At 48.2% G+C, this 27,712-nt stretch overlaps 8 protein-coding genes across 8 annotated transcripts; 5 read left to right on the top strand and 3 right to left on the bottom strand.

Moving 5' to 3' along the window:
• Window positions 1–682: 682 nt before the first annotated feature.
• On the bottom strand, window positions 683–4,190 carry ONS95_006745 (uncharacterized protein). The gene is made up of 5 exons (XM_058500219.1): window positions 3,729–4,190; window positions 2,986–3,596; window positions 2,709–2,909; window positions 2,527–2,656; window positions 683–2,474 (listed from the first exon to the last, which is right to left on the bottom strand). The coding sequence occupies exons 2-5, from the start codon at window positions 3,321–3,323 to the stop codon at window positions 969–971; spliced, it is 2,175 nt and encodes a 724-aa protein (XP_058350055.1). The 5' UTR covers window positions 3,324–3,596; window positions 3,729–4,190; the 3' UTR covers window positions 683–968.
• ONS95_006746 (uncharacterized protein) lies at window positions 4,085–4,932 on the top strand (the record flags this gene model as incomplete). The annotated part of the gene is made up of 2 exons (XM_058500220.1): window positions 4,085–4,573; window positions 4,654–4,932. 2 exons carry the CDS (start codon window positions 4,085–4,087, stop codon window positions 4,930–4,932), a joined length of 768 nt encoding a protein of 255 aa, XP_058350056.1.
• Window positions 4,933–8,127: 3,195 nt separating this feature from the next.
• On the top strand, window positions 8,128–11,260 carry ONS95_006747 (uncharacterized protein). The gene is made up of 3 exons (XM_058500221.1): window positions 8,128–9,022; window positions 9,094–9,712; window positions 9,764–11,260. The coding sequence occupies exons 1-3, from the start codon at window positions 8,987–8,989 to the stop codon at window positions 10,417–10,419; spliced, it is 1,311 nt and encodes a 436-aa protein (XP_058350057.1). The 5' UTR covers window positions 8,128–8,986; the 3' UTR covers window positions 10,420–11,260.
• Window positions 11,261–12,363: 1,103 nt separating this feature from the next.
• ONS95_006748 (uncharacterized protein) lies at window positions 12,364–17,028 on the bottom strand. Its single transcript, XM_058500222.1, has 2 exons — window positions 15,415–17,028; window positions 12,364–15,366 (listed from the first exon to the last, which is right to left on the bottom strand). The coding sequence occupies exons 1-2, from the start codon at window positions 15,997–15,999 to the stop codon at window positions 13,768–13,770; spliced, it is 2,184 nt and encodes a 727-aa protein (XP_058350058.1). The 5' UTR covers window positions 16,000–17,028; the 3' UTR covers window positions 12,364–13,767.
• A 146-nt stretch (window positions 17,029–17,174) lies between these two features.
• Window positions 17,175–19,700, bottom strand: ONS95_006749 (uncharacterized protein). The gene is made up of 4 exons (XM_058500223.1): window positions 18,649–19,700; window positions 18,266–18,597; window positions 18,124–18,212; window positions 17,175–18,018 (listed from the first exon to the last, which is right to left on the bottom strand). Exons 1-4 carry the CDS (start codon window positions 19,314–19,316, stop codon window positions 17,245–17,247), a joined length of 1,863 nt encoding a protein of 620 aa, XP_058350059.1. The 5' UTR covers window positions 19,317–19,700; the 3' UTR covers window positions 17,175–17,244.
• A 982-nt stretch (window positions 19,701–20,682) lies between these two features.
• ONS95_006750 (uncharacterized protein) lies at window positions 20,683–22,612 on the top strand (the record flags this gene model as incomplete). The annotated part of the gene is made up of 2 exons (XM_058500224.1): window positions 20,683–20,741; window positions 20,797–22,612. The coding sequence occupies 2 exons, from the start codon at window positions 20,683–20,685 to the stop codon at window positions 22,610–22,612; spliced, it is 1,875 nt and encodes a 624-aa protein (XP_058350060.1).
• Window positions 22,613–23,672: 1,060 nt separating this feature from the next.
• On the top strand, window positions 23,673–25,520 carry ONS95_006751 (uncharacterized protein; the record flags this gene model as incomplete). The annotated part of the gene is made up of 1 exon (XM_058500225.1): window positions 23,673–25,520. One exon carries the CDS (start codon window positions 23,673–23,675, stop codon window positions 25,518–25,520), a length of 1,848 nt encoding a protein of 615 aa, XP_058350061.1.
• A 549-nt stretch (window positions 25,521–26,069) lies between these two features.
• Window positions 26,070–27,620, top strand: ONS95_006752 (uncharacterized protein; the record flags this gene model as incomplete). The annotated part of the gene is made up of 5 exons (XM_058500226.1): window positions 26,070–26,507; window positions 26,614–26,737; window positions 26,881–27,150; window positions 27,202–27,253; window positions 27,314–27,620. The coding sequence occupies 5 exons, from the start codon at window positions 26,070–26,072 to the stop codon at window positions 27,618–27,620; spliced, it is 1,191 nt and encodes a 396-aa protein (XP_058350062.1).
• Between the last annotated feature and the right edge of the window lie 92 nt (window positions 27,621–27,712).

A 27,712-nucleotide genomic window follows, 5' to 3' on the forward strand; every position in this document is an offset into this window, starting at 1 on the left:
GAGCACAACAAGAGTCTGAAATATGGCAAATGTGGGGACATTCAAAGTCAGAACCGACTTGCATGCTAAATTTAAACTCTGGCAAAACCCATAGACTTAAGCACAGAAGATACAGGGATTTCGGTGAGGCCGCAAGTACCTGCGGATTGCTCGCAGGATGGCCATCCCGAAGAAGAAAAGTTCTTTTCCGAGTAAACCTTGAGGTACGGCACAGTTTGTTGGTGGTCGGGTTGCCGGCCACTCCATCAAATCTAACTCCAGCAAGGCACTCGTAATTCGCACATCGAAAAATCTGAAATGATTGGTTCAAAATATCTACTAATCATCCTCGAAGTTGAGTGAAATTTTTTCGTCAAAAATTAAGAAAGTAAGCAGTTTTTGTTTTCTAACTCGCTTGGCGTCTTTCCCGATCAGGTCTTTCAGCTCGTCAACACGGAGCGGCCGCAGCTTGACTTGATCTTCCTAGGTCTGCAGTCTGCCTTATCACTATACATGAAACATGCACAATCCCTATGGTACGTCACCTCTGCTGCCTTCCGAGTCAAGAACTTCCTACATAGAAAGTGCCAGAACAGCATCACCGGCACAGTGAACTGGTGTTCCCCGGCAGTACTCGACAGTAGCGAGCCCCTTTACCACAACCCACAATCAATCTCTCAAAATTAAGGAAAATAATGTATTTTATTGATCAAGAGATTGGGAAATCGTTATCAGCATTTATTCCACTGTTATGTTAACGGTCAACAGCAGTCTCCTTGAAGCCCTCTCGGTTAGCCGCCCCATGGGCCATTTTCGCTAGGCCACAGGATTATCTCAAACCATTCTAGCTACGTCTCGAATCTAATACAAAAGAGTGGCCAGAGACCAAGATACGAAACAAAGACAGGCCTCACTTGAAGCATGAACCGCGCGCGTTCGTCCTGTACGTTGCTAAAATAGTTTTTCCCTAAGGCGTGAAAAGTCCAAAATCAAAAATAAACATCCTCCTCAGCCATCTCCCCGTCCTCACCTTCAAGCACCTCCTCCCAAACCGGGTCAATCAAAATACTACACACCTCACTCAGACTCTTCCCCTTCACCTCCATCAACTTCTTCTTAAACGTAACCATCACCCTCGACCAACTATCCTCCGCTTCCCTGCCCACCGAAATCTTCGTATTGGAAATCGGCGTACGTAGTGTGAATATAACCTTGTCGATTAAATCCGCAGAGCGAGAGGTCAGGAGTGACAAACTGGCAAGAAAAGAGGGGAGCGTGAGCCCAGAGAGTCTGCCTGTGTCCCAGAGCTCTTCGGTGGGGTGCGGGTTGCGAGTTATGACCCAAAGGGGAATCTGGGATTTTGCTTTGGGAGCGGGTTTAGGTGTGGGTGTGGGGGACGCTTTGAAGGACGGTGCTGTCGCTGCTGGAGCTGGAGGTGGTGTTGGGGCCGGTTGTGGACGGGCTACTTGAAGTGGTGGAATCGGTTCAACTTCTGCAACATCCTGCGAAGGTACAGCGACAGGTTCGGAGGGAATAATCAAGGCCGGAGCTGTTGAAACTGTACTTGGAGTTCGACCTTCCAGCTGGGCTCGCGAGAATAAGACATTATCCGGTGTCATGGCATAAGGTTGTGCTTCCCGTTCGTTCGGCGGAATAACTGCTCGCTCTGCGGTATCACGTTGCAGCTCAAGTGATCCCTCCGACGTTCCTGAAGCTCGAGGTCCACTTTCAGATCTCACTTTTTCATAATGTGCTGCAAGCACCTTGCAAACGACTTGTTCAGTTCTGGGATCCGCAACACCCAGCCTCAGAACTCCCTCCGTTCCTTTTTGTGGTGGAGCAGATGGTTGAGCAGCAGGAAGATTTCCTTCTGAAGAGGTCCTTCTAGCTCCGAAATTGTTCCCGAGTGGTTTTGCCTGTGCTTTGGAGGACGGCATACTCAGCTTCACAATTTTCGTGTACGGGACAGGCGTCTTGCTCGTCGCGACTTCAGCAGCAGTCGATCTTGCCTCCTCCTGTGGATTCGAACTCGCAATCTGCTTCGTTAGAGGTTTCGGTGCTGATATGGGAGTCTTTGTTCTCGCAGAAGTAGTCATCATCGGTGCAGTTGGAGCTTTGAACGGCTTGCCCACTGCTGGTCTGGACGACGAGGTACCACCGGCAACGCCATCCATGTCAACATTCCGATCCGAGACGCTCATGATTTCCACGGACGAGTCTCGATCAAAACTGTAGTTCATCTCAGTGGTCTCCTCAACTGGTTCGCCACTGCCATTTCTACTGCTTTCGAAAGCAGCGTCGTAGTCGTCTGGGTTTGAGATGTAATCTGGATTGTAGGTAGGAACATGCTTGCGACGCGAGCGGCGAGGCTCGACGTTACTTTGATTCTTTCGTTTGCGTGGGGTGGTAGTACTTGGTTTTGGCGTTGGTTGGATCGATGGCGGTGGCTGGTGATCCGAAGACAGAATATCGAATGCCATTCTAATGGACTCATCCTGTGTCGCGTCAGTCATGGGATTATGAGCGAGAGAAGTGAGGGATATTCACAAGGTCATCTGGACCATCGAATATATCTGCCTCTCTTGACGCTTTGCTGCCACTGCCCTCGCCTTCAAGTGATTTCGCTGTCGACATCGTCTCGCCGTGGGCGAAGGCCTGTGGATCTACTGTTGCTGTCCTAGAAAATCAATTAGCCATGACGATTAAGAAGGACCACTGATCAGATTTACCTCGAAGTTCTTGATTCCTGCGAGTCCCCAGTTACAGTACTCGATGAAGGAGTTGGCCGCTCGTGTGGGACTGTTTCGCTACTCGGCGTTGTGTTGTCCCTCGACCCAATGCTGGGATCTGACTGTTTATGTCCGTACTGTAGATTATTGAATGCGTATCTAGTCTGCTTGAAAAATAATTGCATCAAGAGCGCAACAATTCTACTTCTCATCAGCTTTGTCACATAAGACATACCACAGCCTTGTTGGAGGCGAGAAGAATGTGTTCGGTTCGTACCTGTCTGTGTCGTCAGGGTACTGCAACCCAGTTGAGTACCACTTCCGCCCACTTCCCCAGTACTTATCTCCATTGTCATCTTCCGCCAGGAAGATGCTGGCCATATTTCTGTACTCCCACTGCACAAGAGGCTCGTTCCATTGCAGGAGATTGATATTTGTTCGCCCTGTTGGACTTTGATACGATTTTCTGAATGCACGAGTGGTTTCTTGGAATTTATCAGTATCCTTAATAGAAGCGCTCTGGAAACCAAGAGGCTCCAGGAGCTCCTTGATAGATGGGACTTTGCTGAGCGGAACTGCTGGCTTCTGGCTTTTCTGTTGTGTTTTGCTGCTCATATTGACGACAGGCAAGCAATAAAGCAAGTGCTAGGGATTGTAAAGGGGGCGGTTGGTTCTGAACGATCGTAAAGAACCAAAGTAAGTTCGAATCTTAACAAAAAGGGGAACTGAGCAGTTAAGATATCCGCAGGAAGGGCACCGAACAGGGTTATCGGTGAGAGGATGCAGCTGGGTGACTTTTAGTGAAGGATGCGACCAAATGGGCAGGTAAACGTGTCTCGCACCCTTGGCGATCGCGCATTTGTTGGTTTTGAATTCAGAGAATAATTTCTGAAAAATCGTGATCAGTCCCCTAAACATTAGAGATTTGAGACGATTGGTTCTTTCAACATGAAAGCCGTTGTCGAACTTGGCTCGTCTTTTGGTAGCCATTTTTGAATGTTTGGTGAGTTTTTTACTCACACTTTGCAAGGCAGATTTTTGACTTTGTGCAGATACAACCTGCAAATATCCTGGAATGCACTGAAAGTCTGCCTTGTACCCCATGGAAGAACTGAGAAAGGGAGTCATAGTACCTTTGCCTTTCGACGCCTCGTTGGGGGTTGATGGTCTGTGGTGCGGAAGGTGGTTGCAGGTAGGTAGGTGGCCTTTCCCCCCTTCTCGTCTGCAACCTTCATCTCTCTCGCTTCTTCTCTTTCTTATTTATTCGACTTCCAGCCCTCTAGTCCGCTTCTTCATAATTATTCCTGCCTCTCATCTCGCAAAATTTTCGAATGGACGTCTTCAGCCACAGTTTTCGAAAATAGTAACTTTCAGCCATGAATGTCGTTCAAAACCCCGTCGATGCCATCGAGGATTACACTCCATTCAGAAGCATTCAACTCCCAGCATCTTTGATTCTGGGAGCTGCTTTAAACGCTTTAGGTATGTCTCTCATCTGCTCCTTCGTGATTCAGCGTATCAAGATCCAGGGAAAACAAACGAAGCGAGGTGGCACAACAACAGAGTTGAGAATATTCAGAAGCGACGATGCTAATAAAACACCGAACCTTAAAGCCTGGGGCACAATCTTACTTCGCGAACGAAAAATAGGCCGACGAGTTGACAACCTCGAGCCTCGTATCGATAACCTTGAACCTCGACTTGCAGCCGTCGAGCACGAACTTCAAGAACACGTGGAACTCGAAGCACCTGAGTACAAGCAGGAGACGAACCTAGACTGGCATGATGACAGCGGGAAGTTAAAAAGCGTGAAGCGAAGCGGTTCTGCCGACGAGCTTAATGTGGCCGAAAAGTTCAACAGATACGTATGTTCTGGCTAGACAATTGTGGTGCATTACGATGCGATCATTTTTGCTGACTCCAGGCGCGATATCCAATCTTATAGTCGGACGACAACATGCACTCAAATCCCAAGACGCTCTGCACGACTGCGAGAAGGTCGAAATATTTGAAAATGCAGATTAGTGCGATTAAACGAAGAAAACAAGATACCATTAAAGAGACTGAAAGCGGCGATGAGAAAGTTACGCGATATGAAATTAAATCTGCTGGACTGCTGCGATGCAGCGTTCAAGATGCCTGGCTGACTTGGGGATTCAGAGTCGTTTTCACTGATATGGGACCGCTGTTCTTTGCCAGCTTCCTCACCAATATTCTCTGGTAATCGAGAGCCAAAGTGCAATTACTATCGCTTTCCATATTGTGGGCAAATATTTGTAGTGTAGCGGTAACTTAGGGATAGACGGGGACTATAGGAGTTCTTTGTTTGCTAAGTTCAAATGTAAATGTAAAGCGCTTGCCTGTTCACTATAGCATCACCGTGATTAGACGCAGAGAACAAATACCTACGGTAGCGAGCGCCACAACTGTACTCAGTAAGACCCACACGGATAGTCATTCAAAGCATCAAACGCATCGTGAGCAAAGATACCAAGATATCTTGCATCCTGCATTCCATCTCGGAGGGATTGAACAACGAATGAACTCCTTCACTGGCCATTTTGAGCTTTCCAACAAATCAAGTACTCTGAATGTAGAACACAGATCTTACCATAACCAGAACACTTGATTGGTCAAATTCCCAGAAAACACCAACGAATCGTAGCAGAGATCAAAGATAAACAATATCTCTCTCAGTCGTCATTGGCCAGATGAGCAAAAGAGTGCGCTGCCAATATGTATTACCACGTGACGAGAGTATTTTATCACGTGATAAACGAGCCAAAACGGACGAAACTGTAAGCAATAATCAGTGGCTGATATGCAGATAGAGACGACGTCAGAGCGGGGGGTAGCTGAATGAACAAAGACTATTTGAACGCCCAAAAAGAATCAATTTATTGTCTGCCAAGATTGTGCTCCTTCTTTATGTTCGTTCCACCAACCGAAGCGGGACCAAGAAATCCGAGTAAGAACAGGTCACAACCATGGCTGTGCATCTTTGAAACACTTGTTTTCAATAGAGGGGAAGCACTGCATTCCACATTTGCTTATGCGATTGAGTATCCGAAAGTTGTCGGGACTAGACGGAGAAGGATCCAATCAGCCATCTTGTCAGGCTCCCAGGGAGTCCAGAAAGTGGCTCTCCCATGCAGACATCCGCTCTGGGTAACCATGATGTCTGATATAAGATGTCGCGACATCTCACTATGATCTTTCCGACAAACATCACAAGCTGTGAAGATCCAGAATGCAGAGGCACTCGCTCCCTCGGTCCTTGGATTAAGATCTCTCGATATAAACTCTGAAACATCGGTACCGAAGTTTACGCAAGTCGATCAAACCAGAAATCTGGAGAACGAGCGGACACTCGTGTTAGAGAAGCCGATCTTCCTCTTCACCAGCCGAAGTTGCTCGTGTTTATTTCAAACAAATCGACGATGCGTTGCCTTGGCCTTCTCGGCTTGATATGGTGATCCCCCTGAGGCTGAATGAAATTGAGGCTTGGTTTGACGTTGGAGATTGGATGTTGAAACATGTCGGTCCACCAAGGTCCGTATTCTGGATCAATAAAAGCGATTCAGATGCAAGTTTCTGAATCTCAAGTTGGCGACGATTCTTGGACTCGACCTTTGATGTCTAACTTCCAAGACTTATAGAATGGAAGGGAGGAAGCGAAGGAAAGGGAAGGGGAAGTCCCGGATCGTGGTGCAACAATCTGGAGTTGCATGTGTGCAACAGGAAGGGAGCACCCGCCTGCCGAGGGATCACGAGCGCCAAACTCCGCAGTCCAGACTCCAGTGGACAGAAGAGAAGGGAAGGTAAGGCGCTCGCGTGCATACGTGCAGATGGCTTCCTCCGGTACATATGATCTCAATAATAACGTAGAGATTATGCATCTACCCCTGACAAGCGGGTTGCGACATTTCGAATAGTTTTTGAACCAGGTGGTGCGTCATCAATCATCTGCTGGGAGATTTCGATCCCCGGCTTGGGTGACTTCGTGGAGAAAACAATTAGCCAGGCCCACAAGTACCGTGAGATCGAAACCCACCTCTTGACGGCCGACCCCTCTTTAAATATCTACCAAGGTCTTGATGGCACCATACCAAGCGTGGTTTTAGAGCTGTTCTGGCCTATTAAATAGGCGCGTGGGTGCAGCGAGGCTGGATGGAATAATCGGAGGAGATTCTATTTATGTTCGCTTGTCCAGTGCTGATGCTTCAGGAGACGCTGAACATCGAGAAGTGCAGTAGACTGACCAAGGGAGAGATGGCGCAGCGAATAAGGATTAAAGAAACCGCAAAAACAATAATGACCGCCTCATAAGTAGGGATAGAGACGGCCGTCCTTCCCATTATAATATTGCCCCTCCTTTCCGTACCTATCATGACACTGTAAGTTCGTCAGCAAACCTTCCGCTCCCTCCATCTGATCTGATCTGATCTGATCTGGTCAATTTTGAGAGGTTTGAGTGCCCCTGAACCATACCAAATGGATGATGGAATGAAAGGCTCGGACCATTCAGAAGATGTGGGAAAGCAGCGGGCGCTCGCTACCGGATCTGAATGGCCAGTGGGGATACTTAGGCGCAGGGGGAGGGCGGGGGAGCTCCTACCTTAAGCCTCGTAGGTGATAACTTGGAAGACACACGACAAGACGGAAGTCGGAACGGAACAGAGAATCAGTAAGGAAGTGAGATAGAGAGGTTCCAAAAAGGGTTGGGTTTCGTAGTGACTTGTCAGAGCAAAAACTCGAAAGTAGAAACACCAACTCTTGGGGTCCTTGGAGTCTTGGTGTGCATCCAGGAAGATGAAGATGGCAAGACTTGGAGACTTGGACATGATCTGATGGCTGATGGTGCTTCGTCCAGAGTTCGATCGCTAAGTACATAGGTAAGTAAATTGAAGACGCCACTGCCGCTATTTCAGGGGATGAGACTAGGGACACTGGGACAGACAGGCGAGACAGGCTCGACAAGCTCGGATTAGTCTGCACTTTTGCCCCCTGTCTAAACGAAAGTCCAGCGAACTACTACTGAGCGAACATCGGCTGAGGGAGGGGAGGGGCAGGGATGGAAGCACGACCACGACTTTATCTGCTACGGAGCGAGACACTGTGTCCCACGGCCGGAAACTTGGTATCCCACAACACAGTTGGCGCATCACAAAATTCTCCTTCCGGCGGTACACGGCGGGTGTACAACTTGACACTGGGGCTCATGCCACAAGTTATTAATATTGTTTGTTTGCTCTTTTCTGTGACCTGGTAGAGAAGTTTACAATTAATGCAGCCCCAAACGGCACATTCATATGCTGTCAAACCGTCTTCTGACAAATGTGGAAAGCTGGCTTGTCTTGTAATTCCCACACCCCTGGATCGCGCCAACGCCACAGCAGAGAGAGCCCTTACGCAAGTCGCAAGTCGCAAGTCAACGCTGCAGAGATGCCGGCTTGGCCTTGGTTTTGCCAAAAAAAAAAGGAGACACATGGGCGGCACCCAGCGTTTTGCTATTCACTGACTCTGGCTCTGGCTCTGGCTCTGCCATTATTATGTTCTTTCGTTTTTTGTTATCCATATCCGTTGTTTTGTCTTGTCTTTGTGTTCATTCTCTTCTCTTACCGGAATCTTGGCATATCCATTAGTCTCCTGCAGATTAAGTTGCGACGACGCACGCATCTGCCAATCTATCCGACGACTCCATCTCTATTCCCATCCCCCCTGCCGTGGACCCTTGCGCTACCTACCCAGGGCCAGCTGCACCTGCAGTCCGGCGCTGATGCGAGCACTTCAATTGGACACATCCCCCCCTTTCACCCCACTTCCTCGCTCACATGGTAAGGGGGAGCCATGCCCAGTGCTTCCATGAGGTGGAGCCGTGTTATAAGTGCAGGTGCCCTTGACTTCCAACCTTCCATGTCCTACTTGTATCACCCTCTCCTCTCCTCTCCTCTCCCCTCCCCTCCCCTCCCCTTCACCTGCTTCCCTCTTTTCCTTCCTGCATTACGGCGCGTCATCCCCGCCCCCTACAGTCGTTAACTTTCGTAATCATCGAACCTTGATCTCTGTCCTTCTCTCACATCTTCTCAACTCTCTTTCTCGTGTATCTGTCGATTATACTGTACTCATTTTTTTCCTTGCTTCATTTTCTGTGCCGTCCCTTCTTCGGCACGCGCCTCGACTCGATTCGAAAGACAACGTCGATATATTCGGGCCTGAGTCCTGCCCACGTTTCTAAGCCGCGGCGTATTCCTATGTTCGAGCAGTGTTAGAGCATCATGACGACCAAGCCTGAGAATGTGAAATGGGTGGATGTACGTTGAGGCCTCCCCCAGTGCTTGGAGTTCGAACCCGACATCATCAAGACAAGACTAATACCCTCCAGGGTCTGCGTGGATTTGCTTCCCTTCTAGTTGTTTTCACCCATATCTGCAGAGCCTTCGACGAGGATCTATTTAAACCCACATCCGCTGAGGGAGCACCTCCTCGAATCCTCCAATATCCAATTATCCGAATCCTCTTCCAAGGCCGAATCGGCGTAACGATATTCTCCCTCGTAACGGGATACGTTTGTGCTTTAAAGCCACTACGACAATGTCGAGCAGGACAACAAGACGCCATGTTTTCTGGGTTGGCGAGGAGTGCTTTCCGACGTGTGCCTAGGCTCATTCTTCCGACGACGATGGCTACAACTTTGATCTGGTTCTTTTGTCAATTCGGTGTCTTTGAGGTGGGGAATAGGGTCAACAGCTGGTGGGTCAACTATACGAGTCCGAACATCACACCGTACATTGGAAACGCCGTCATGGATCTGATACACCATTTAATAACGACCTGGACGAAATCATGGAATGTTTACGACAACAACCAGTGGACTCTGCTTCCGCTGCTGAAGGGCAGTATGCTTGTGTACATGTTTCTCGTGGCTACGGCTTTCTGCAAACCCAGATACAGGATGATTCTCGAATTGGCGATGTTTGTGTATTACTACATCAGCAATGACTGTAAGTTGACGTTTGATGGGCGTCTAATCTGCAGCGGCTAATGAATTCCAGCTGCCTTTGGAATGCAATTCTTCTTCGGGGTGTTCCTTGCAGATCTCTCCCAGCACCCACCTCACCAAGCCTGGTGCGCGGCTCGCAAATGGCCACAAAGAGTTCTTTCTCCTGTGCTCATCCTCATCGGCCTCCTCCTTGCCTCCTATCCCGAAGACAAAGCGCAATGGATGCGATGGTCCGAAATAATGGGCCAAACATCTGTCTACATTTTCCCCAAGGACAACGAAACCCCTCGATTTTATTCTGGTGTCGGTCTTGAGTTCATCGCACTGGGCATCCATTTCTCCGCCCCAGTGAAGAACGTTCTCTCCAACAAATACCTTCTCTGGTTCGGCAAGAACTCTTTCGCCGTCTACCTCCTCCACGGCTCCCTCCTCCGCTCCCTCCTCGTATGGATGTACTTCGGGTTCAAAGTCCCCGCCGACATCAGACACGAAGACGGACATGTTGAGCCCGGCCCACCATTGACGATCTGCGGACGAGCGAGGTGGTATTTTTGGCTACCGATTTGGTTCGTCATTCTGTACTGGGTAGCCAACCTCTGGACGAAATACGTGGATCCCCTGTGTGCGAGAATTACAGAGAAGTTGGTCAGATATGTTTTTGAGGACCAACCAGCACCCAACACCGAGAAGAGAATCCTGCCGCAATGAAGTGCTCATATGGATGGGATTTGAATCACGGTGGAGTCAAGAGGAAGAGATCTATTTGATTACCAATTTCGATCGAGGATCTACGACATCTCTTTCGGTCTCGATAGATTCGAGGGCACAGCATGCATGACTGGCAAGGCTTCAAAATGCGGCATATCGATTAAATCCGCCGAGAGAAGGCGAGGCGTTGGAGTTATCTATTTCATCCATTATCCAGATTTTTGGATAATTTCTTTGTCCATATTCCTGGATACGTACAATATAGTACAGTACAGTACAAATCAGCATATGCTGGAGTTTTGGGGTGGTCATGCGAAGCAAGCAAGCTCGTATTTTGTACAGCATATGAGCAAGAGCCGGGAGCATGGTGGAGAAAGCTGGGATTGGAGGAGAATATGAGAATTCTGATCAAAGGCCTTACATTGTTTTGTACAGGTTACATAGCTCTTGATTATACCCAACTTGTCAATGCGATCATATTTTCCGTTTGTTCATAATTACTTAATAACTCGTATTCTGGTCAGATGCGTCTTGGCGAATGGTTTTGATCGTCCTCAATTACGAGGTCAGGTGGAGTGAATTGGTGGGTGGGTGGATGGGTGGGTGTTGTGGGTAAGACGCCGGAAATAGTTTTCCGTCTGCTTCCCAGTTCTGTGGTTCCTAAATTGGACAAACAAATCATCAATGCTGACCCTTTAAGAATAAATGATGAATGCTAGACTGTTACTTCTACCAAAACCGGTAATACTTACCACACCAAGCCAAAATCTGGGAGATTCAAAAATGGCTATGAAGATGCTAGCTAGCATGGAGGCAGGCGGACCGCGATATAGCATACCTATCCAACTTGAAAGATCTAGTTCTGTGCTTGATAAACAGGCACCTGTACCTGATGCACTCCGCGCTTACATTCAAGCTCCTTGTGTATAATCTGATGGGAAGATACCGAGGCGAGTGGAAAGGTAGAGGTGTCTGGGCGTCGAACTCACTCAGTACCAGTGGTTTATCCTCTCCATTCAGATTAGGCACCGGATGGTAAATGCCAAGTCGTTGACTTGTGTCTAGTTTGATGCTCCATTGCTTCTCGTAGCAGTGGCAGTAGTAGTAGCAATTACCCTCTCCCTGGGTACTCCCTCCGCTCGGATATGTATGTGTATTAAGAACAAGTTTCCTCACATGCAAATGTCCATCAAAAGCAATAGCAAATTTTGCAGACCTGCAGCTCTACCTCGAATCTTGTGAATGATTGAATGAATCATGAGCTGCCCGGGTCGGCAAAATTCATCAGTAGCTAAGTGGCCTTTATGCTGTGCATCTTCAAGATGCCCTCATGCGGCGCGGGGAGTTGTTAGACCAGACTCCTTGATGAGCTGGGTAACGGTGCAAGCTGCAATTTCCTAGACATGAGATTGCGTGTTTTTAAGGATTCCGTAGATAGCGCATGAGAATTCCATCTCTATCTCCAAAGAGGTCATGTATGCCTCGCTTACAGATGTGTAACATCGAATGAAGTTCATCGTTTGTTCTTGTACGATGTTTACCTCCTCGCTAACGTACCTAACTGCGGTTGGTAAGCTCCAGGACGCCATCCAACGGCCAGAGTTGTATGTATTTAAACACCAAATTCCATTCGTTTCCAGATCGCATATCTGACGTGCCGTGAGTTCAAATTACTTGATATGCAGTACATATACACTTGGAGAATTGCTGGTTTTCTCAGCTTTGGACGATGGATTGTCAGAATCGTAGTATCACGTGATACAACGATTTCTCAAAAGTGGTACATATCCTTCGCGGGATATGTCTGGATGTATCGCGGAAGTACATAGGAGGAACAGTTTTACATGGAATTAGTATCTTGCAAATTTGTTTTCACTCGTGTCAGAGTTTCTCGTCAAAGAAAGCTATAGTGCACTGCGACTTCATTCGTACCACATTCCTGCAGCCTGATCAATCCCATCGTACCACTAGTGCTACGAACACCAAAATCCATATCTACCTACTATTGTAATCAAATCTCGCGATCAATCATTTCTTCTCTCTATCCTCGTTATAAATCAAAACCTTGTCGTTACGATTAGGTGGCTATCCCCCGCTCCACCCTTGCCTGGAACTCTAACAACAATCTTCCTTCCAATCCTCCCTCTTTACAATCATTCCGAAAGCCATCTTTGCATCTTCCAAGTCGAATCTCTCTGATACCAACGTGATGGGTAAAATAATTATTCACGCGCTCGAGGAGAACTTGGCAGTACATGTTGTTGACCCCTAGATCCATCTCCCAGCACTGGAGAGGTGGCGTGTCAGCAAGGTATATTACAAACCTAACAGGATACTTCGACCTGCACAGCCCTGAGTCCAAAAGCAAAAGAGTCGGAAGGAAACGAAGCAACACGAGGGCCAAGCAAGGAACAAAAAGCTCACGAACTTTCGCGCCCTAATAACTTGGATGAGCAAACTCCCCAGCTAATCTCTCTCCCCATTTGCACTCTCGCCCTTGAGTTTGGACTTTGTATTAATGTCACCCAAGCAATCAAATACAACTAACTACCCAACCCTTCCTAATAGTTCTCAAGCTCCTTGCATTCGCTGCACTTCCCCCAGCATCCAAACGCAAGGTCTGATATGTAGGATCAAATCAAGAAAGTCTGTTATTGTGCCCTGTTTGTCCGTCGTAGGCCGAACTCCCGTCTCAAGCTCGGAATTCCAAGTTTGAGAGACAAGTTGTAGAACGAGAAAAAGAATCTCGAATCGGCTATTTTGAGATTGACGAGTACGGGACCAATTCACACATGTATCAATCGATTAATTCTACATCTGTAGAATGCCTTCTAGTACACAGCCCATGTTTTTCAACCATGCTACTTACCAAATCATTTGCACTTCCAGATCGCAAATTGCACTAGGTAATGAAAAGAAGATAGCAGAAATGATAGATCAAACACATCCTCAGATCTTCGCACTTTATTCTATGGACTGAGTCTATGCAACCATTCCTATGGTCAATCACATGGATGCTGCGAATCCAGTCTAGAGCCAAATCCTAGACTCGAGACAAGAGCCAGCTAGCGCACCCCTCATTATTCCATGCAGTCATCTGCCTTTTCTGTCGCCCAGCTTCGATTGGAGGCATATCTCAATCATATCCGACGCCACCAATAATGCATACCCACCTTCGATCCATCCATCCTCATCCAAATGGAATCCAAACTCAACGCACAAAGGAATCTCCGTTGAACAAGCTCGCGGAAGCATTCCCATTCAATAGTCCTCACAAATCATGGGGAAAATATCGACGCAATCAACCAACATCCTCGCATGCAAGTCCGCTCGTCCACGGTCAGGATCCTATCCTTCGGCTTCGAGGGCGGATAGCTCTGCTTGGACGGATGACTTCGTACCAATCTTCTTCATTTGCGTGTCCTCCAGCTTCTCTCCTCCTGCAAGGCGCATTTCCAAATCCTCGATGGCCCGAATCTTCTTCTGCAATCCTCGCAATTTCTTGGCATTGGGACTGCCTCCTCCTGGTGATGTGACAGACAGTTCAGGCGCATCCTGGATTCGAGACGCAGCGAGATTCAAAGACAAGTTGTTAACATTGCCTGCTTGGGCCTGGCCTTGATGGGGGTGGCCTTGATTTTGGCCATAGCTATTGTAGTAGCCATTGCCATTTTGTCCATTGCCATTTCTGACGTCTTGCGAGCGGCCTTGATTCGATTGGTAGGTGTTGCTACGGTATCGTTGTTGAGATGGGGTTCGGACATTGTCTTGTTGACCCTTTGAGCGACTCCGCTGGTGTTCTCGTCGGTCTCTGCGCTCAGGACTTCGGTTGTCACCACCTTGTGCTGGGGTGCTGTGTTCTGGGATCAAGCCAGCAGCCTTAGCCTCTGCATCCTTGGCCTTCTTTGCCTCTCTCTTCTTCTTGTTCTTCAATGCTGCCTTGGACAAACTCTCATCGCCCTCAGCAGTTCCTGGTACAGGTCCATTGGCTGGAGCAGCTCCGGGGGGGAGACTGGGTTCGACGGTTTCGGCACCTGGAACTTGTCTTCGTTGCTTTCCAAATCCATTCGATCCGACCAATGAGGTGCCATTGCTGACAATGTGGGCAGCTCCTCCCTCATCCTCACGCTTGAAATGCAGGGGGGTCGAGGTTCCCCGGGCTCCAGGAGGTCTGTATGCTCCAGCTGGCTTTGAAGGGGTCTTGACGGTACCGAGGTAGGCCAATGCTGATGAATGGGGAGTTGGAACCGGATGAAGCACATCTCCTGCCGGGAAGCTCTCGGACTTCTGAGGTCTCCATGCAACATTGTAAAGCTCCACCATATCCTGGTTGTACATGATTCCACCTCCAACGTGCCACAGACGAACACCATTATCGACACGAAGTCTGGGACTCGTAGTAGCAGTCAAGATATATTTGCTGTCCGGGCTCCATTCGCAAACACTTGGATTTCCACCCTCGATTGTACAGATCTTCTTATAGTCCTTCTCAAGATCATAGATATCCATCTGTCCAGCCAAATTACCAAAACCTGCTACCAAAACAAATCGACCAGTTGGCGAGAAAATGATAGTGTTTCGGGGACCAAGTGGGAATGTATGGGTAGCAACGGCCCGTTGGTTAAAGATTGTCGTCTTTGCGGGCATGTATCCGTAGATGACACCAAATTCTTTCGAGTTCGGTGACCACGATACATCATGAATTGGGCCCTCCTTATCCAGAGTGATTCTAGAGTCGAATCCACCGTTTGCGCTCAGCACATACAGTGTAGTCTCTCCATAATAACTCTTTCCGGTCTTGTCGACCTCAGTTTGTGCCAGAACAATCAAAGTGGTGCCAAGCTGGTTCCACTTCAGTTGAACCTTGTCACCCTTGAAGAAAGTCTTTTGCGAGACAGGGGTGGTGAATTGAGGGACATTGAAAACCTTGACGGCTGATGGTTGGCCCTGCAGATTTTGTTAGCTGATTCTGAAAATTGTTCCTTTCGTATTTACCTTGCGCTCCGGAATGAAGACAGCTACAGAGTGGTTATTGCCTGGGGAAATGGCAAAATCGGCAACACCCTCAGCACGCAACTTGTTCCAAACAGTACCCAAATCACCACTCTCGTAAAACTGAACCTCGTTTGTAACAACACGGGCGCAGTATCTCTCGTCGAAAGTGTATTGCAGGTTCCAGCCCGTTTGATTCTTTTGCACAAATCTTCCCACAACCTGCTTCTCGCCGCCAGCAGGAACGTCCTCCACGGTGTGCCAGACCTTGAGGTTCTTCACGGCATCACCCTTCTCGTCCTTGGATGGCCGCTCCCAGGTAATAATGTATGATCCTCGAGGAGAGAAGCCTAATTCGTACACGTTGGGAGTTGGGAGAGTGGTGATGACGTGTCCGACGGATGCGTCAATAACTGACACGCCCTCGGTGGAGGCCCAGGCGAAGTAGCGGCCACATGGCGAGTAGACGGAGCAGCGAGAGGAACCTTCGGGTTTCTGGAAACCAGGCAAAGATTCATAGACAGGGGCGGCATCGAAAACGCCAATCTCCTTCAATGTTCGGTAGGCAAACTGTGTAGGAACCGCCATGACTACTGAAAGTCACAGAGAAATCTGGAACAAGTTGCTTGGGTGTCTTCTTTGTCGCGTTATGCGGAGGCGTCGGTGCAGAGTCGATCGGGGCCTTGTAGTGGCAACTAGTCGAAGTGAAGGCTGCCGACGAGGTCGAGGTGCTTTGCTTTGCTTTATTTGGGCGGTGTCTGTCTCTGGTACGATGGGGAAAAGCCTTTAGTGAATCGTTCGATGGTCGCACGGTGCGGTGTTGTGATTGACCAGATAGATAGATGGCAGATCCGCAGACGGTCTCAGGATGAACACGATGAAGAAGAATGAAGGGTTGGAATTGACTACACCGGCAAGGTAGAACAGATTGACGGGTACCGTGGGGGATGGAGGCGCGTGAGGAAGAAAGAGAAGAAGCGGGCGGGCCAGCTATTTTTCGCTTTTGTGTTGTCTCGCCTGGGCCTGGCTGCGCTACTGCGTACTAGCGTCGGCGGCACTTGGTGACAGGGCGACGGAGACCTGCTAGGTAGGAGACCAAGGGAGAGGAGGACTGGATGATTTTCAGAACCAAAATAAGATAAATATTGACAGTCGGAAAAAATACAAGATGTAAAATGGAAAGGCCAATGCGTCCAATACTAAAAGTTTTATTGACAGAAAGCCCTTTGTTCAGCTACAAGAATAGTGGACTGTCAGTTATTGGTTGGCTCAGTCTCCTTCGGCAGACAATGACTCGTAAGGCTGAGAGCTGAGTAGGCTGACAAGTCAATAAAAGGGAGGAAAACTATATTCAAAGGAGTGATATTGTGAGAGAAGTTTACATTATAAAATTTACTTTCTAGGAAGGCCCCTTGACATTGTGTCGTTTTAAAGTGTTAATCGGACATTCTGGCGGCTACCATGTCAAGTATTAACAGCGAAGAGTGAGTCTCACACTGTCATTGCAGAGTGTCCTTCCTCCCACGGCCTGCTTGGTGGAAGTCCCTCTGGAAGAACGACCTAATATTCTAGTCCTGATGAGTTGCCTTTGTTTTTCAAATATAAACACCTCCTGCATTTCAGGAGTGGTTTAACATGTTAAAATGTTAAAACTCCTACATGAAGGTAGTCTTCATGTGATAGCATGTGACTGACGAGGGGTAAACATTTCATCTGCGTCAGGTTATCCACTACCCAGGATCTTACACACCAATTATTAATGTGTAGGTTGTATTATTTCTGTCTCGTATTAATCTGGGTATCATTTATCTCTCAAACCTCTATTCTTCTCCTTCATAACTTTTCCGTCTCCACAGTAGCCGCATGTCCTTTCGGTCTCTCATCACTCAAACCCTCCACCGCCACTCTTTCTGGTTGTTGTACTCCCTTTTCAGCATCCTCCTTCCTCTGCCTCCTCCTCTCTCCCGCAGCCGCCCTTTTCCGAATTCTCTCGGCATCCTCTCGCATCTGCTTAATCAATGGACTCCTAGCCCTGATTCTGTCACCATATTTATAAAACACAAAAGGGATCGGAATCAAAGCGACCTGTACCAGCCCAAGTAATGTGCCGGCCCACTGCGGAGACATTGCTTCGTACATCTTCGGGCCAGCAAGGGGCAACGTTCCACCAACACAAGATCGGACGACGCTATTCCCGGCCAGAGCCGATGCTGCGTAGATGCCATACGAGCCGGCAATATAATTCGAGGCGTAAATAAACACCAGACAGTTTCCTGCGCCAAATGGAATACCGGCCAAAATTGGCCAAACCCAATGGATCGTAATTGGGACTGATGTCCAGGAGAACCAAAGTTGGCCAATAGGACATAGAAGCGATGCGAAACATACAATACTGATCGATGCTTCGGGATAGACACGGCCTGTCTCGGGATCTTTCTTGTGTGAATTGACGACCCGGCGTGCGAGGGGCTCAGTGACGATCGCAATCATTGTACCGACACCAATGCCGATGAAAGCAAGGCCTGTGAAGCCGAGAGACCAACCACGGAGACCAGTGTAGATGAGTGGGTAGGCAACGAAACAAAGATACAAGATTCCATAGATGATCTGGCATCGTTTACGTCAGTAAAGGTTGTCAAGGTATATCCTTGTCATCGCCTCAAAGCTTTCCACGACGTCTACAACACAGAGACAGGTAATGCAATAACATACCGCGATATAAGCATTCCAGAACCATAATATTGGCTCTGTAAAAGATAGAATGAATGGTCTCGAAAGGTTGATCTTCAGCATTTCGAAAACTGAATGGATGGTCAGTGACGATTGGCTCAATTGAAGTAGCATGGAAACTTACGGCTTGCCTTCTGGTCATACCGACACCACCATCTGTCGTCCCCTGTCTCTTTTCGCATCTTTGCTGCTTTTCTTTGCAGGATAACAGGTGCATACGTCTCTTGCATAGAGGAGCAAAAGAACCACCCAGCACCTGACAAGATCATGACCAGCCAATTCGTCCATCTCCATCCCAGATACTCAGCAGCAAACCCACCAATCAGAGGTCCTGTTACTGGTCCATTCATGGGACCTATGCTCCAGATACTGAATGCAAGAGCTCGATAATTTTCTGTGACAATGTCGGAAACGGAGCCAGGGGCATTGGCAATCATAGCTGATCCAGCAACAGCACTGTTGGTATAGATTAGCACGAAATAATAATCGATCATGTCAAACACTTACCCAAAGAATCTAACAACAAGAACTTCCGAAAGCGAGGTAGCTAATGCACACGGTAACACCATCAAACAATAGAATGCCAGACTTCCGGCATAAACGATTCTTCTACCATACATCTCACTTAGCGGGGCAAGTATCAGACTTCCAACAGCCAATCCTAATAGATATGTTGTAACTCCCAGCGTGGCTACTGGCTCGCTTGTAACATGGAACTCCTCCATCATTCCAGGCATACTGCTGGTGTAACTGGTGCTGTATAAAACGACGGTCCATGTCGAATAGCTGACAGCTCCAATAACCAAACTTCGATACCACAGAGGCCAATTCAAAGGATTATCTCCATCAGCGAAATCGACTTCAAACGATGGAAGTCGGGATCCAGTAGTGGCTAGCGAAGCTCCTGTTCTGGTATATGTCAATGCTGGACGGGCAGCTCGTTCTGCTTCTGTGGCGAGATCGGTTGCTGTCAGAGCCCGTTCCAAAGCAAACAATGGGTTTGAGTTGATCGAGTCATGAGAGGAATTTGAATGTGCCGTGTGGGTTGGGGAGGATGATGTAGTATGGATATCCTTCTCGGGATCTTCTACCAAGGCGTGCTGAGCTGTGGGGGAGTGTGTCGCTGATAGTGGCTCCGAAAAATTGTCCTTCTCCGGGTCTCTGAAGTTTGACATTGTGGCTTGTTGTAGGGAGCCGACTAGACCCCTATTGAAATCGCACGATTGCTCAACAATGGGTGGTAATAGACAGGTAGAAAAAACACCGAGGCACTCGGTAATACGATCTCAAGCAAGAATTGCGAATCAGAAAATGCTATGCAGAACAAAGAAGAGCAGGGTGGCAAATCGAAGAGCGAACCACCATGGCTTGATGCGATGGTGCCGACAGCGTGATTCAGCCAGGAAAGATCAAGAGGAAAGGATATTCTTGAGGTTACAGATACAAAATATAAATCAAAAGAGAAGGTATGAGCAACAGTGGGGATAGAGTGGAGTGCAGTTAGCACCAAAAACAAATGACGAACCCACCACACTCGCCCACCAGCCCACCAGCCCACCACGAAAAGCTTCCTTGCTCCGGTTTAGGGGCGGCTTCCATTCCGTTCATTAATGCTACGCCTAAAAACCCGTACAATACCACAAAGCCGTCCCTTCCCCCTGCCATTTGGAGATGCGAGCTTGACGGCATTCCTCCAGGCACCATGCAAAAGAGGATCTTGGGCTTGAGGTAAGCTTCTCGAGCCTGTTTCTGCCTTAAAATCTTGTTATCATTGAGGCTGCAATTCAGAATCCCATCAGGATCAATTCCTCAATCAATGTCAGGATAGCCGTCTTTCTGGCGGGGTTTGGCGGTGTTGAATGCGCCTACTGTAAAGGCCATGGACATTGGACATTCGCAGAATGACAGTTGTGGCTTGAGCAGAATGCGCAGTCAATGTGCCGTGATACCCGTTCCCGTCTTGTCCCCGATACCTAAATTTACCTTAATGCCGTTTCTCCCTGGCTCTGCTGGCTCTGGACTTCGACCTCGAGTCGTGGGGGTGCAGTGCAGGTGTTGTTCTCCCGAAGAGCGAGCTGTCATAGGTCGGCTCGGTGTCGGCTCGGTGTCGCCTCGAACCACAAGTCTCACCGATCCAACGAGCAGCGCAGTATTCGTCGCATCAGGGCTTAGGTAGTCTGTAATGCAGCAGACTTCCAAAAGAGGCTTTTCCATGTTGTTTGTTTTATCTTCAGACTAGCAGGACATCAACGTCAAGAGAGTTTCTCCCCTCGCAGAGCTTCTTTGGATCAGGGTCCTTTAAGTTTGTAGGGTTGCAAGATCGCCTTCGGCATGAGCCGTATTTGGGACAACACCCAGGGCGAGATGGAAAATACTTTCGCCGCTCCGAGAGATCGCGACTTCTTGAAGCTCCTCTTTGGAAACGCGGTCGGTTGTTGACATAAGCTTTCACTTTTGAGAGGCTGCACCAGGAACTTCGCACCAAGCCAGTGACTCTGCCGTGAGCTGCAGGTCGACCTCCTCTTAAGCACACAACCCACGATGGCAGAAACATTCCCAAAACCTAGAGTGTCCAAAAGCTCGCAGAGTGTGCAGCTAGGGTATACTCCACGAGCTCCCAAGCCATCCTCGATTAAAGAGCTGACACTTACAAAGTTACGAGTTACCGCATCGGGTGTTCAGCACAAAAGCATATCCCATATTATCACAAAACGGCTCTACGGTCATTATCTATGGTCATGACAATGGTGTGAAGATAGTCTGGAGGGGTGGAAAGAAATTCAAACCCCAACAACCAGCAGCTGCAGCTAACATGAAGGCGAACGGCGCTGGAAGTTCTGCTGTCATTTCACTCGACTCCGACGATGAAGGCGACTCTGCGAAGCAGCCTTTCGAAGACAAGCCTGAATTCGAGGCGAGTGAAGAAGAGCTAAATCCTTTACACCCACACCCTGCCACTCTTCAAGAGCTCGACTTGTGGTTCGGAACAGAAGTCCTGGACCTGGCCGTACTACCATCCACTATCTTGAAAGCGGACAGTCCGTCATGGCGTGGTGTAGATGTGTTGAAGCACAAGATAGTCTTCGCGGCCTCATGCTCCGATAACTCTGTTCGACTGGTCACTCTGCCCCTCACTCCACCATCGCCTGCCAGCAAAGCAAGACCTGAACTTCGAAGCGATTTCACACTTGCCAACGCTGGAAAAGGTACTTGGGGAGAAACAGTCGTGGTTCTTAATGGGCATCAGAAGCCTTCGGACGGAGTCTCGGTGACGGTGGATATTGTTGGAGCAAGGTCAGATTCAAAAGCTGCTGCAGATCCACAGATTGTCGTTGCGTCACATTCCAGGGAAGTGACTGGCCTCTTGCGTCTATGGCGAGTTCCTCTTAAGTCTCCCCAACCACAGGTTGAGCCATTCCAATCGATCTCTCTTGCCTCTCCCGCGAAATCTATCTCGTTTAATCCATCCTTATCAAGTCAATATACAAGCCATCTCTTGGTCGCAGAAGCTGTGGGAGTTTGCCGGATCTATGATTATAAGCTGCTTCTCAAGCCAAACGAGGAGTCTTCAGAGAACGTCGCAGCAGAGCACGGAACGTGGCTTCTCTCCCTATACGCAGGTTTCCCGTCCCTGAAGAACGATCCTCAAGCACAGCAGGCAGGAGCCCACACAGGCTTCGGTCGGAAAACAGTTGTTGATGCACAGTGGGTTTCTGGGGGACGAGCCATCATTGTGTTACTCAATGACGGAGAATGGGCTATCTGGGACATCGAAGGTGTCGGTCCAAATGCACCACAGGGAATTCTCGGACGCCAAGGAATCAAGGGAGGTTCGATATCAGAATACAGCTTGACTGGGTATATCGATGGTGCTGCCAAAGTACGACCTTCAGGACCGCCACAGATTACTAGCTCGAAATTTGCACCAATGACCCCCGGAAGCCGGAAAGCAGCGAATCCATTCAACGAGCGAGGGTCTGACAGTCGCGTGCGTGGCCAGATCTCGGTAGTTGAGGTGCGATCCTCGTCCACTACAGCTCCTTCTGAAGAATCGATATTGTTCTGGCTGGGCGACACATATGCTGTTATACCAAATCTCGCGAAATACTGGGCAGCAAATGCGCAGAAGACTGCCGGATCAGGCAGCCTTTTCGGCGGTCCTTCTGGTGCCCGGATGGTTAAGCTTGAGAGTGTCGACCTTCAAGGCGAGCGCTGCTCAGGCATTGAGCAAATCGCCAAGTCTTCGACAAATCCAGCAGGGTTGTTATCAGAGATCCTGATATTGGGCGAACACAGGTATGTCTTGCTCGTCTTTGGAAAGCCAGTGGGAAGTGAGCGACCAGCCGAGAAGTCAGCGAGCCGACTTGCATTGGTCGAGAAGAGCATAAATGGTGGGGAACTGGATGTCGGTGGCATTGAGCAGGCACTGGCGAGAATGGAAAACGGCGGATCAAAACGAAAACTCTTCTAGCCACAGTACCGGAAGAGTGGCCTAGAAATGTTCCACTATGTACAAATGATACCCAGAGAGATACAACACTCAATTGACGGAGTTACGATTTTGTTACAGTAAGAAGTGAGAATCCTAGCTCCAGCTGGCATTCTTCTCTGCTGCTTCTTTCTCTTTTCTACCCTTCATCCTACAAGCACATCTACATATTCGCAAGGCCAGGTGGAGTACAAGGCGAGACCATTCCTTGAAACTCTGTATTCCATGCGGGACATCAAACTCCCATCTCAGTTCTTCGGAATGTCGAGACGAAGGAGGCAACAAGCTGTACCTGCGTCAATGCTAAGGCTAGGACGTGTGGAGGCTGTTGCGGCAGATTCTACTACCGTTTCTCTTGAATCATAGACATCTCACGAGGTGCGTGTGATTGTGAGTTGGCGGGTTAAATATTCTTCTACATTTTATATATTCCATTTGGCGCAATTGTGTGCAAGCAATCGCTGTTGTACTGCCTGGATTCATTTCGCGATCTCATTTGAGCTTGACAAAAGTGTGTACAGATGAACTGTTTTGACACTGAAATCCCGTATTCGTTTGGAGACTATCCAGTCAGCTGAGTAAGGAGCGATATGCAACAAAATGTTTTATTGATGCAGCATGGATTAGCTCATCGTCCCCCGGAGGTCCAAGTGGCCAATTGGATGATTGTTGTTTGACGAGTTTCTTTTGCATGGGATACTTTACTTTAGTCTCCTAATATATTCCAGCCAAAAAATCGGTGAAGTATGTGCTGTGTCATAGGCTATTTTAGTCCTAGAAGTAGGTATAAGCGTACCAAATATCTGGGAAGATTCTAGGCATGCCCATACCCAAAACTTCTAGCTGAATGAGCTAGTTGCCATCTAGTCGCAATGACCGTGGTCAGTCTAAATTATTACAACCCACATCATTATGATATATGTGCTTTTGAAATCTGTATATACCGTAGATCTCATTTTCGTACACAGCACAATCAGGTTTCCATTATCTATCACGAACCACCTGAATCACTAATTCTCATGTCCGACTCAATAAACAAAATATGGGTTTCTATTCTAGCCGCGAAATTTCCGCTTTAGAGAAACCGAAGTATCTCACAAATGAAGCCGAAGCACCCAAGGGAGCTATCAGATACATAAGTATCGCACCTCCAAGCGCCCTGCAGTCTCTACAGAACAGTTTCCAGGATTATATTCTGAATTTCCCAATACAATTTCGAGCAATAGCATGCATTGATTGCCAGTTATCAGACAAGAGCAAACCAGACTTATCCAAAGTGATCAGGAGAAGCCCTTCAGCAATTCTGCAGCAAATCTTCGAAGATGAACTAGATTCTCGACATTCCCCTTCAAATCGACACCCAGATACAGAATCTCCAAGTCAGCATCAAGCTCAAGTACAATACCAGCATCGATTTCGACCTCGCAAAAGTATCACGTGGGACTCTTCCATTGAGGTTAAAGATCGTACTCAAGAAGAGCTAACCAAGTACGGCCGGACAGGTATGGTCGAGGTGAAGGAGGATTGGTGGAAAGATCCAGATCAGCTCAAAGCCTGCGAGTGTTTCCTCAGTACTGGGAAGTATCTGGATGCCCTTATGGCTTTGCCGTGTGGAGATGTGAAGAGGACCGTGAGTCTCCTCCCGCCGAAGATTGTGAGAATGATTATGGGTATTAGTTCCCAGGTTGGGACGATGGGGGAATTGGCACCGGAAGAGTATCGAGATAGCACCGATTCGTCTGATGACGAGCCACTTCTAATTTCGGATATCGGCGCTGACACTGGAGATAGAAATGATGATGCGAACATCGAGATCGCGATTTGTGATGTGGACGTCCAAGAAATGGCTGCTCATCGACGACTCCTGGCGGAGTATCTCGACCGCCGACTGGACCGTCATCTCTTCTGTCGCTATTCGGGCAGACTGAAGCGACCAGCACGATGTCCCAAACTCGAACTCCGCACTCAAGGCATCGAAGTCATATACGCAAGTACTAAAAGCTGGGGACCAACCGCCCACATCGTCAGCTTAGCGACACGGAGTGATCGTCCTCTCATCTCTCCCATCCGCTTCTCCCAAGCCTACATGGCTATGAAGCTCTATCGCCTCGGTGATGATTGCACAACCCAACTCGAGTTCCTCCATGATATGCATGGGCAGTGCCTCGAAAATATGGCGAATCATTATGTTTCCACTAAACCTTTCATCTCAGGAGATCGCCTGCTCTTACGCTCCCAGTTCTGGATCTACGCTCATAAGCTTGAGCCGAAGTCCAAGGCCTATGTCCAGAATTTTCTGAACGGCAACTGGATAGCACCGTACCGGCCAAATGCCACAATGACCTGGGCATGTCGCCACATCAACACAAATCCCCAAAAATACATATACGATTTCAAACATCCAGAAGAAGCAGCGAAACTTCGCCGCTGCGCAGAATGTGCTTTTGAATACCAAATCGATACCGTGAAAAGCATCCCCGTAAGCTGGACATCCGTCTCACCCCGGCCCATCACGGAAGGTTTTTGCGCCGTCATTACCGTATGGCGAGATTTTGGCCGATGCCTTACACCATATGATCCTCGCTGGGCAGCTCACTTCGCTGAGTACACTGAACCGACCTTTACATCCAGGTTCCCAGCCCGGAACCAGCAATTGCATAACCCAGCCGAGGAAGAGCCCGCGAATGATTGGGAACTCGGCGGGATCATGCGAGCTTATGAGGGATGTGATGAACTGATTGAGACAGAGCGATCGCTGCATAGGGCTGTACTGAAGATTTTCTTGTCGACGAAGGAGGAGAGGTTGGAGTTTGAAGAAAGGGATGAGAGGAAGGAAAAACTCAAGGAAATCGAGACGCAGAGGCAGCTGGAAGAGGAGGATGAGAGCTAGAGACAGCTGTGAGGGGAATCAAGCGAGAAGTATGGGGAGGGCGAGGGCAGAGACTTGACCACGTCTGTCGTCTAATTGTGTTAACGCAAATACCAATTACCTTTGATGAGAACCATCCTTTCTTTAGATGTACTGTTGCATATGGCTGCCATTTTGCGTTTGTGAGCGTGAGAGTAAATTTATTCTGAGCCTGATTTCATCTTTTTGCCTCACCTTTGAACTTCCACTTTGGTACAGGTCTTGTCAACAACCTCACTTCACTTCTTCCCCGCGTCAGGCACCTTTAAAGTCTATAAATTGGGAGCCTCACCTTCACTTCGAATAATTCTTCACAATATTGAACAACTCAGGACAGCCGGGTCTGGTTCGACCTGGTATACTAGATCGCTGACCACTGCTGACTGCACAGTCCTCATTTCGTCTTGACAGTCTCTGTGTACTGATTATCTTCTGGTGACGATGGCTGTCTTACAACTTCAGTTGTCTCTGCTGTTAGCCGCTATTCTCTACTTTATGTGGCAAGTCTTCGGAAGGCCTTTTTTGAATGACATGACTAACCCTTCAAGGGCTTGGGGACTGGTTGAATACTACCTTAACAAGTACTACTCGTCCAAATACAAACCTGCCATTCGAGGACCCTCAACTCGCAACTCGTCGTCTGTGTCTGTCATTGTTCGCACTCTTGAGCCTCCTCCCATCTTCAAAGAATGTCTCATCGCCTGGATGCAAAACAAACCGCTCGAAATCATCATCTCAACCACCGCCGAACACTTCGAAGCTGTCACAGCTGTTGTCCGAGAAGCCATCAAGGAAATGAATGGACCTCACCCTCGAATTACAACATTGGTCACAGCTGAGGGAGCGAGAAAGCAGTTGCTTACCGGTGCGCTGAAAGCCGAAGGTGAGATCATCGCTACTTCGGACAATCACGTTCTTTGGGGCCCTGAGTATCTCAATCATATGCTTCCTTGCTTTGATGATCGTCGGGTAAGTCTTTCATACTTTCATACTTTCATACTTTCATGCAGCTTGGGAAGCTGAAACTCTTTCCACCATCACCTTTGATGATCCCATCTGCTGATTCAATACACAGGTTGGCGCAGCTGGTCCTCAAATCACCGTCAACATCCCAAAAGAGCGCCAAAACCCTAACAAGATCATCAAATGGGAAGTCGCAGGTACAAGGCTGATTGATCGTGCCTCTTCGAATGTCATGAGTAAGCTCAGTTGTCTCTTTAATTCGAAAGTTTCAATTCGAAAGTTTCCTTGATCAATATTTCTCGCCACAATAAACACTTGTCGTCTCAAGATCTGTTCACTTTCACAACATCAATTCACAAAAGCTAATTTGATTGAACAGTGCTTGTCGCAGCTCAATGGGTCTGGATCCTTCCTGGCACAACATGCATGTTTCGCGGCCATCTTGTCCAGGATGATGAGTTCATTGATGGATATCTAAGTGATACCTGGAATGATGTGCCTCTTGATGCTGGGGACGATACTTGGATTTCGAGGTACATCTTGAGGAAGGGCTACATTCTCACTATACAGAAGTGTGAGGAAACCAATGCTGCTAGGACCATCAAGAGAACTGCTGCATATGTCCAACAAGGTCTGCGTTGGGAGCGAAGTAGGTGTTTCCCAAAGATTGTCGAGCGCTAAGATCTGATGTCCGTCGTAGGCACCATCCAATCTTACCTTCGTACTGTTGACGAAGTCCCTCAAATGTTCAAGTAAGCCTTCCCCGACTATCTCATATTTTTTGATCCCAAATCTAACTCATTATCTCATAGACACAACCTCATCGTCTTCAAGACCTGGGAGCGGATCCTCAAAACCCCAATTATCCTGATCCACCTCTTCGCTTGGGCTTGCTCATTCTACTACAACCCCTTTACCGCTCTCGGCTTCCTGTCTTACTACGCCTACTACAAGTACAAGGACGTCAGCAAGTTTCTGGAGAATTACCCGTACATGAGGAAGTACTGGTGGGTTGTCATCATGCAGGACTTCTCGGGACTGTACTTCAACTTGAAGGCTATGTTGACGCTCTCGGATGCGAGTTGGGAGAGAGGTGAGGGTGGACGAAATGTTCAATGATTTACTGCTATGGATAGGATGCTATGCAATTTGATGTGGTTTGGTGATGGAAAGGATATGTTAGGATGTGTTCAAGAGGTACGATTTGTATT

This window comes from Cadophora gregata (assembly GCF_030347475.1).
Source record: "Cadophora gregata isolate MNR1 chromosome Unknown scaffold_18, whole genome shotgun sequence".
Taxonomy (NCBI): Eukaryota; Fungi; Ascomycota; class Leotiomycetes; order Helotiales; family Ploettnerulaceae; genus Cadophora; species Cadophora gregata.

Bases quoted from the DNA above. Each gene is read 5' to 3' on its own strand.
- ONS95_006745 (XM_058500219.1), bottom strand. From the start codon at position 3,323: ATGAGCAGCAAAACACAACAGAAAAGCCAGAAGCCAGCAGTTCCGCTC. The intron at 2,910-2,985 runs GTACGAACCGAA...GATGAGAAGTAG, and splicing joins TACCCTGACGACACAGACAG to AATTGTTGCGCTCTTGATGC. The intron at 2,657-2,708 runs GTAAATCTGATC...TTGATTTTCTAG, and splicing joins CAGGAATCAAGAACTTCGAG to GACAGCAACAGTAGATCCAC.
- ONS95_006747 (XM_058500221.1), top strand. From the start codon at position 8,987: ATGACGACCAAGCCTGAGAATGTGAAATGGGTGGAT. The intron at 9,023-9,093 runs GTACGTTGAGGC...AATACCCTCCAG, and splicing joins AGAATGTGAAATGGGTGGAT to GGTCTGCGTGGATTTGCTTC. The intron at 9,713-9,763 runs GTAAGTTGACGT...AATGAATTCCAG, and splicing joins TTACTACATCAGCAATGACT to CTGCCTTTGGAATGCAATTC.
- ONS95_006748 (XM_058500222.1), bottom strand. From the start codon at position 15,999: ATGGCGGTTCCTACACAGTTTGCCTACCGAACATTGAAGGAGATTGGC. The intron at 15,367-15,414 runs GTAAATACGAAA...CAAAATCTGCAG, and splicing joins TCTTCATTCCGGAGCGCAAG to GGCCAACCATCAGCCGTCAA.
- ONS95_006749 (XM_058500223.1), bottom strand. From the start codon at position 19,316: ATGTCAAACTTCAGAGACCCGGAGAAGGACAATTTTTCGGAGCCACTA. The intron at 18,598-18,648 runs GTAAGTGTTTGA...CTATACCAACAG, and splicing joins CTTGTTGTTAGATTCTTTGG to TGCTGTTGCTGGATCAGCTA. The intron at 18,019-18,123 runs GTATGTTATTGC...AAACGATGCCAG, and splicing joins TCTGGAATGCTTATATCGCG to ATCATCTATGGAATCTTGTA.